General features: G+C 44.8%; 1 protein-coding gene and 1 pseudogene across 2 annotated transcripts in view; both read left to right on the forward strand.

The window, feature by feature from the left end:
* CC2D2A (coiled-coil and C2 domain containing 2A) overlaps nt 1-8,828 on the forward strand; it is an 81,704-nt gene extending 72,876 nt beyond the window's left edge. For both annotated transcript variants that reach the window (XM_061584502.1, XM_061584503.1), the window contains 2 exons: nt 1,789-1,966; nt 8,514-8,828. In XM_061584502.1, coding sequence (XP_061440486.1) covers nt 1,789-1,966; nt 8,514-8,702 — 367 coding nt within the window. In that variant the 3' untranslated portion in view covers nt 8,703-8,828. The remainder of the gene's footprint in view (nt 1-1,788; nt 1,967-8,513) is intronic.
* Nucleotides 3,426-4,218, forward strand: LOC133364234 (class I histocompatibility antigen, F10 alpha chain-like; annotated as a pseudogene).
* Nucleotides 8,829-9,520: the final 692 nt, after the last annotated feature.

Below are 9,520 nucleotides of genomic sequence, written 5' to 3' on the forward strand. Positions count from 1 at the left end.
CTGTTCTCACGGTGGCCAACCAGGTGCCTGGGGGAAGCCCGCAAGCAGGACCCGACTGCAAGAACACTCTCCCCTCCTGAGGCTTCCGGCAACTGGTCTTCAGAAGCATATTGACTAGGGTGGCAGAGCACAGCCATCATGGCTAGTAGCCATTGATAGCCCTGTCCTCCATGAATTTGTCTAATCCTCTTTTAAATTTAATCCTCTTTTAAATTTCACCCTCCTGCTGCCTGTGGCCGCCACTTCTTTTGCAGAATAACCTAGAAAGATGCTCTGTCATAACGTAGCGGCCATTTGGATTGGAGCAATGCAATGTAATTACAAGAGCAGAGGCCTTTTGAGGAGGGTGGGGGGCAGCTGGAGACAGAAAGGAGGTGGCAGGAGCCAGTAGGGACCCCAGTTAGTGCTGCAACCTCACCTCCAAAACTACCTCAACTCCAAAATGCAAAGGGAATTCATCCCCTCTTTTTCACTGTCAAGCTTGTGGTAACCTTCCATGTTATACTTTCCTTTGCATGTATAAAGAGAATGCAATAGAAATAGTTTCATTTAATCTGTGATATTCTGAGTAAACACACATAGGATTCTGCTGTATGTGTGCAATCACATGCACCCTTCCAGGGGAAGAAGTAACGATACACTCGGGGATTTTCTCATAAGTAAGTATGCATAGAATTGGTCCAAGTCATATTTCTCTGAGTAAATTATTTAAACATAATGGAATTAATCACGTGCAGTCTGCACATTTGCTTGCATCTTCTCTTTAGCTAGTTTACAAACTGGTCTGTAGATAAGGTGCCCACCTTTTTTACAGGCCTCTAGTCCTGTGCTTTTAAGAGTCATTTGATCTGCAGACATTAGAAGATGACATTGCTTAACTCCATGCCATCTAATAACTGCTGAATACGAACCTGCTATTAAAGGCACAACAACAAGCCAGAAGGATATGTGGGGCCAGGGCCCCTCAAAAGAGTGGGAAGCAGCCCCCAGCAGAGGCTGCTCGGAAAAAGTGTCCCTTCTCAGCTACGCTCGAGGGCTATGGACCTTGCTTGCAGACTGCCCAGTTATGGGGAGACTCATTTTATGATGTTGTTTTTCTTTATTATGCGGTTTTCCGGATCCTATGGACGCACTGGTCCAGGGGACAATTGATGAAGACATACAGTTGGGCAGGGTTATTGGCCCCTTCCCATCATCCCCTACCTCTGCTCTCTCAGTGCCCCCCCCGTATAGTGCCCAAAGTGGCAGTGGGCAAAGTCTACCTGATTCACCATCTGTCATACAAGTGGGGTCAGTCAGTGATGCTCCCGCACTTGATTTCCCCTCTGCAGGTTCATTATTCTAATTGATTCCGTTTTAATAAAGTGGCCCATGATTTAACCCAATGAATGGTGTTTGTGTTTTATTTCAGCAATAGGCCGCAAACACCTAGATTTTTTAGGTGCAGACTATTTTACTATAAAGGAACATTCAATTATGTATACCTTACTCCTTCCCTAGTCTGAAGCGATGCTTGCGAAACAGGTTTATCACCTCAGTTCCTTATATAAGTGTGCTGTGGAGTGATTATTGGAACATGGAATGCCTGTGGCATTTCAAAACTGGCTGTAATTATAGAATTCAAAAGATCTCTACTGCTCTTTTGTAAACCCTACACTTCTATAAGCAGAAGTCAATCTTCTAGAAGTCAAACCAAATCTCGCACAGATGTTTGGTAACTTGTGAAACTAGAGTTGCACTGGACCAGTAAAATTTCAAATACAACTTTTTAATTTTTTTTTAATGCAGACTTGAGAAGATATTGAAAGAGAAGATCATGGAATGGAGGCCAAGACACTTGACACGTTGGAACAGATACTGTACCACTACCCTTCGGCACTTCTTGCCTCTTCTGGAAAAGAATCTGGGCAAAGATGTAGAGGATGACCATCAGACAGAATTGCAGAAGCAACTGGGAGATTACAGGGTACTGTACAGAATTCCTCCCCCTGGGGAAATGGAGAAGTTTCATAATATGACTGTTATGCACCACTGAATTAACAGTGGGATTAGAAATCCATTTCAAAAGGCAAGTGTTCACCCCTGCAGGATGTAATGTGTGCATTCGGCTTATCCACATGCATGATGAAACCTATCCATTCTTGCTTGCCTAAGTAAACCTAAGTAAACCGTGGCTTCATTTGACTTGTGCAATAATTTTTATTTCAAATGTACCACCAAGAGTGGCTGACTTTTTAAAATCAAGTTTGTCTGGTTTACCTTATAACCTTGAGCTTCAAGCATGAAGGGCCACTTGGTTACAGCCAGGCTTTGTAAAAGTAAAACTTAAGAATTTCCCTGCTGGCTGTGACCCAAGGTCTACCCAGTCAAGCATTCTGTTTCCAATACCAACTGGGTTGGTGCCTTTGGAAGCTCCCAGGCAGAGCATCCCGTTATTTACCTGTTTCTCAGAGCTATTCTTGCTCTTTACTTGGTTTTCATCTAACAGTTATAGCTGGTATGGAGGTTAGATGATAAAGGATTTTGTCTATTTTTTAACGGTTATCTTAGCTAGTTACCAGCACCACACCTTGTGGTTTCACAATTTAGTGATTAATTCTGTGTAGCGCTTTCCTTCTACAACTCTTGCTTGCTATGACGAGTTTCATTGGATAGGCTGAGTTCTAAGAGGTGGAGAAAGACAGCTATCTCACCTCCCATAGGGTTTTTTAAAAATTAAAATAAAACCAACAACCCAGTGACATCTCCCAACCTCTTGAGACTTTCCTCAAGGCCATCATTGTTAATAGCCTTTCATGTAATTTTTCATCTTTTTGAAAGAGGGTGTCAACGAAGAGAGAGAGCAAACAGGAGTTTGACAAAGGAGCTGTACCGAGGAAAGGAAAAAGGCTAAGAGGGCCATGAAGCTGTGTGCTCTGAAGGGCTCCATAGCAGCTTGAGTGGAAGGGGTGTGGCCTGATATTGGCTGAAGGGCGTGGCCTGAGAACTGCTGAGGGCAACCAGCAGCAGCTGTGTGTGCTGGGACTCTCATTCTGCTTCCTGACTCCTAACTGAGCAGAGCAGAGGGAGCTGTCCCAGTTGGTCCACAGCGCACCGCATACCAGTGGGACTCCCAAGTTTACCCTGAAGTAGGACAGGAGAAAGCACAGGCCACTCCAAAACAAGTAGTTAGAAACAAAAGGTAGAAGAGAGAATGAACAGGAAGGATACTCCAGTGGTTGTGACCTGCAAGGTGTGTGCCATGTTTGTTGTCTTGCCTGAGAACAACATGGCATACATGTGCAACAAGTGCAAGCTCGTGGCACTGTTGGAAGAAAAAGTGAGAGGCCTGGAACGGTGGGTGGCCACACTGAGGACTATAAGAGAAGATGAAGAGTTCCTAGAGAGAACACTGGAACAATCTTTCCATGACTGCCATGTTCTTGGGCTCTGCGACTGTCTCTTCCCTGAGCCTGAGGGATTCACACCTGGCAGACCATGTACGGCTGTGAGGTGGGCCCAGAGGGGCGCAGAGGAGGGTATATCCAGCACAGCTACAACGGGAGGGACTTCCTCAGCCTCGACAAGGAGACCCTCACCTGGACGGCGGCCCAGCCGGAGGCCCAAGTGACCAAGAGGTCGTGGGATAGAGACAGGGCTTTTACCCAGCACTGGAAGGCCTCCCTGGAGGAGGAATGAATTGAGTGGCTGGAGGGTTACCTGCACTACAGGAAGGAGGTTCTGCAGAGGACAGAGCCACCAGTGGTGAAGGTGACATGCCAGGCGCACTCAGATGGCATGGAGACCCTCGTCTGCCGAGCCCACGGCTTCTACCCCAAGGAGATCGATGCTAACTGGAGGAAGGACGGGGAGGTCTGGGAGGAGGGCACCTTCCGTGGCCTCGTCGCCCCCAGCTCAGACGGGACTTACCATGCCTTGGTTGGCATCCAGATCAACCCAAAGGACAGGGACCTTTATCAGTGTCATGTGGAGCATGATGGCCTAAAGGAGCCTCTGGATGTGGCCTGGGAGGAGCCTGCCTCCAACATAGCACCCGTTATTGGGTGTGTTCTGGGGGCCATCCTGCTGGGAGCAGCTGCAATTGCTGGGATCATGTTGTACAGAAAATGGCAGTCAGGATTCAAAGAAGCGCCAACAAGTGGCCAAGGGTCTGACAACCAAGGATCTGACAACTGCAGCAAGGGGAGCAACCTGGCCATCTAGGAGCCCCAAAGCAGTATGACCAACAATGTCAGCACAACGCAGACAGCAGGGCTCCCAGGGCGAGAGAGTAAGAATGGATCCTCTTCCTCTTTCCCAAAGCATTTTAACTGTACTTTTTAACTTATTATAACTTAATTGGATTTTTGCACTGTATTATTTTTCTTACTGTATTTATTGTACTTTTTTGCTGTTCACCGCCCAGAGAGCTATCGCTAGTTGGGCGGGATATAAGCCTAATAAATAAATAAATAAATATAACAACAGCAGCAAAGAGAAGTGGAGGTGGAAGAGCAACAGCATGTGGTAGCAGAAGAGGAGGCTGCTTTGGAGAAGAGCAACGAAGTGGAGGAAACTCCGTGGAAAAGGGTGACAGTTAGGAGCAGAAGAGCTAGAAGACACCCTTCACCAGTGGAACTATGGAACCGCTTTCAACCACTCGAGGATGAGACTGGAGGACAGCCTGTAGTGGAAGAATTACAGCAGACTGTCAGGATCCCACCTCAGCCCACCTCCTGTCAGGTCCCTCTAGTCAGGATCCTGGTTTTTATTTGTTCTCTCACCGGCTCTGGCACAGATCTCACAAGATCTCACTGCTAGGCAGCACCACCAGCCACACCCTATTTCACAATATTGCTATGAGATTTTGCCTTAGTCTCCTTCTGGCTTATTGTTACTTTGTGTCTGGGTGCACTTGCAGGCCACAACCCCCCTGTATCTTTGTGCCTATAAAGCATACAGCCCTGGGTTGCCCTGGATACTTGATGATACACTATCTCTTCACTGCTGCCACCATTTGATACTGTTTCTCTGCCTTGGTAAATACCCCGCCCACCTCTCTGGTGAAAGCCCCAGCCAAGGATCAGGCCTTTGGTAAACCAAGAAAATATTTATTTATAAACACCAGGAAATAACAAGATTACTTTAGGTATATTTAACAAGCATATGGTTTCATATAGTGTCACTCTTTATGTTTCCAGTCATAATATGCCTTAATACCAGCCAAATATAATCCAACCCACAACCAACTCCAACCCACAACAACCAACCAACCGACTCAACCAACAGAACTCTTTCTCAACTGTCATCCTCTCATTCATACCTTCAGCCACTCAAACGCTCAGCCAATCACAATACAACATTCTGTAGCATTCTAGCCCATGTACTCCCCCCTCTCACTCACTCTACTTACCACATTTACCCTACAAAATCTGCACTTACCATATTTACAGTAATATCTACATACAGGGACCCCTTGCAACAACAAGCAAGAGGCTGAAGCTCAATCAAGCAGGGGAAATGAAACCATGCCCCACAACCAGAAGAGATGAATACTAGTAGTGGGAGACCCCCCTACTACGTGGGATCGAAACCCAAGTATGCCAAGAAGTTCTATGGACTCATCAGGTATGCTGTCAACCAGGATGACATATTACAGATGTGCAGAAGGGTTGCCATCACTCATCAAGCCCACCAACAGGTATCCCTTTCTCCTCATCCATGTTGGAACAAATGATACTGCCAAACGAAGCTATGAAGAAATCACATCAGACTTTGAAGCTCTGGGAAGGAGACTCAAGGACTTTGGGGCCCAGATAGTTTTTTCATAGTACAGACAGGTATCATGGAACTGCAGGGATGGTGTCAGGAAGGTTAAAACTGAGAATAAGCTGAGGTTAGCAAGGGATGCTAAAAGCAACAAAAAAGCTGAATATGAGCCAACAGCATGATGTGGCTGCAAAAAAGGCAAATGCTATAATCAGGCTGCATTAACAGAAGTATAGTTTCCAAATCGCATGATGTATTAGTTCCCCTTTATTCAGCACTGGTTAGGCCTCATCTTGAATACTGTGTCCAGTTCTGGTCTCCGCACATCAAGAAGGATGCAGACAAACTGGAACAGGTTCTGAGGAGGGCAACAAGGATGATGAGGGGACTGGAAACAAAGTCCAATGAGGAGTGACTGAAACAACTGGGCATGTTTAGCCTGGAGAAGACTGAGGGGAGATATGATAGCACTCTTCCAGTACATGAAAGGCTGTCACACAGAGGAGGGCTGGGATCTCTTCTTGATCGTCTCGAGTGCAGGACACGGAATAATGGGCTCAAGTTGCAGAAAGTCAGATTTCTACTGGACATCAGGAAAACTTCCTGTTAGAGCCATACGACAATGGAACCAATTACCTAGAGAGGTAGTGGGCTCTCCGACACTGGAGGCATTCAAGAGGCAGCTGGACAGCCATCTGTCTGGAATGCTTTGATTTGGATTCCTGGATTGAGCAGGGGGGGTTGGACTTGATGGCCTTATAAGCTCCTTCCAACTCTACTATTCTATGATTCTATGACCAGAGCTGTTGCTATTCTAAATTTGATCACACACACTTAAACCCTGCACCCCACAAAGCATTAAAAGTGCTGCTCTTTATTGTGTGGAGAGAGTAAAAATAGAACCTGAAATGAACTCAGATTGTGTTCTGTTCCTACTATGCAGATCAGTGCATAGAGCAGGGTTCCCCAACGTTTTGGGTGTCATGGGCACATTTGGAATTTCGAGCGTGTATTGTGGATGCCTTCAATATTTCAAATTTTACATATATTGTAAACTGATGAGGCTGAGATGCAAGTAACTTGCCCAATACCAGGCAAAGGTAACCACCCCTTTATAATTTGCAGTTTTTTGCTCCTAGGCAAGCTACCCATTTCAGGGAAGGCAATCTTTTGCCCTTTCTCTCTTCTTGTGCCAAGGCTCAGGCAGAACCACTTCTTGCTATCTCCTCCTCAGACTCCTATATTCCTTCTTGATTGTAGTATCCAAATAAAGATGCTCTCTCTCCTTTTCCAAGTCTGCTGGGTCAATCAGAATGGTAGAGGACTTAATACCGCATCCAGGGAAGAGTGAAGATAAACTCAAATTGGGTAGCCATTACAATTTTATAATCTAGCATAGGTGGGATTAAAGAACCTTGGGGGGGCCCTGATAAGGTCTGTGTGGGTGCCATAGGCACCATGTTTGGAGTCCCTGCCAGATGGAGCATTTTGAAGCAGTTGTTATGCAGACCGTGGGAATGCTGATAAACATGGCCTCCCTGCGCCAAGTTCCCTTCTCCAGCATGTTTGCGGGTTTTTGCTATGTGATTCAGCATCAGTATGTTGCTCATTTCTTGCCAGCAGGAGCTAGTGATGTGGGACAGGAATACACACAACACTTGTTTTGTACCTAAGCAAGGACAGCCCACATAATTGTGTTGCTTGGGATAAAGCAGGGGAATGTGCTTCTCAGATCTCACACTCATTACTCCATTGTCCCGCTTTTTCCTCTTTCCCCAGTCTCTCACACTCCTCCATTTCTTAGCCCACTTTACCTGCTACTGGTTCTGAGCCTTGCTCCTTCAATAAGCACTTGGGCAGGTGTTGCAAGGAGTTTTCTACTAGTGTCCCACTCCCCTTTCCAACACTGCCCTTTGCTGTCCAGGCCAGCAACCACTTGGGGTGCTGGATAATCATTGCTACCATGTGGGCAAGCAAGCAAGCTTATGCACTGTGTAGCTCAATTCCCTCCCCTGCTGCCACTAGGCCTGCTACTGAGCATCATTCTACCTGTTTCAGGTCAATTGCTCAGTAGCACAAGAGGTGCAAATGGAGATGGGGGAAATAGTGCTCCCTCCTATTGAGCTACTGTGGCCACAGCAGTAACGGTAGACAACAGTGACTGCTTCAGTCAAAGAAAGCCAGCTGCCAGACCCACACTCCACAGCCAAGAGAAACACTCTGCTTTCTCTTGGGCAGGGAAGTATGGTCATCAGCAGGTCATGCAGTTGCGTCAACACCTTCCTAAGTTTGATGCAAGAGGTTCAACTTGCCTTAGTGAAAAAGGCTGCAGGATACACATGGCATCATTCCTTTGCGAGGAATAACATCTATTTCATTTTCTCAGGGGTCACCTGAGTTTAGAGGTGGCATTATAGGTAAATTGATGTTAATCTAAATGAAGTGCAGCATAAGTATCTCCTGAATCACCTTTTAAAGTTAGCAGCTAAAGCTGAAACCAAACTACATGGTTTTTAAAAAGCTACCCACTAAACCATTAAACTACGGTGTAGGTACTTTTTTGCCTCTAGGAATGAATTTTGATGTTATTTTCTCCAGTATAATGAATGGGTACATATAGGATCACTACTGAGCTGAGGGCTAAGTCCACATGAGAATTTAAGCATGCTATTCACTGCATAATCTCATAATGGTCCTCCCTCCAGTTATGCTACTTGGGAACTGACTTTAGAAAGTTTTTACACATTTTTCTTTCTTTCTTGCAGGTGTCAGGATTTCCTATCCACATGGCATTTTCAGAAGTTGCACCTTTAGTAGAGGCTGTATACAGTACTGGAGTTCACAGCATTGATGTTCCAAATATAGAGTTTGCATTAGCTGTGTATGTTCATGCATATGCTAAAAACATTCTTTCGGTATGGATTTATGTTGCTTCACTAGTTCGTAATAGGTAAGAGTTCAAATAAGAGAAATATTCATGCTTTGAGATCTTTATCCTACACACTTGCATGGATAGTCACTTCAACTTGTTCTTTTAGTATTTGAATTCATTGGCATCACTTTAAGATTTTGTATTAACCTCTGGATCTCTGAATTTTTATACATTAAAATTTGCAAATCAAAATGCTGGAAGGAGTCTTTGCATTTAATCACAAATTCTTAGCATGTGCATCCTGCTGCCTTTACCACAAAGATACTGCCTCTGATGCTGCTTTAGCCAACAGTTTAATGCTAAAATACAAACAGCACAAACATATTTTTAGGATTCTTTCTACATGCAGAAAATTTGATACAGAAGAACATTTAAAGATGCTACTCACCACCACGAGGGAAGAGATGGGGCCGAATTTAATTAAAGCTGTCCTAGATTTCTAATAATTAAAACTCAGGATCAGTATAAAAAACCAAGGTGAAACATTGTTATTGTCACTAAATTTCATTCCCATAATTAGAGATACCATGGCAGAAAGTTTTGTGTAATTTCAGCAAAAAGCATTCTTCAAATAGAGTCCAACTGGCAAAATCTTCCTGTCATGACCGTGGCCATTTGGAAAACTTCAACTTAATTATATAGACAGTTTGAAAGCTCTAGCTAAGAGGTTCCCAACCTTTTTCCCCCACAGACCACCTGAAAATTGCTGAGGGCTTTGGCAGACAACTTGCGTGGTTTTTCTGCCTGTTGAAGTAATTGTAATGTGCTCTGCTATATGTGTATGATTTTTGATGGCTCCTTTTATTTCTTATATATTGCATTTTACTGTATTGAAATTTG

The sequence above is a fragment of the Rhineura floridana genome, chromosome 9, assembly GCF_030035675.1.
Source record: "Rhineura floridana isolate rRhiFlo1 chromosome 9, rRhiFlo1.hap2, whole genome shotgun sequence".
Lineage (NCBI taxonomy): Eukaryota > Metazoa > Chordata > Lepidosauria > Squamata > Rhineuridae > Rhineura > Rhineura floridana.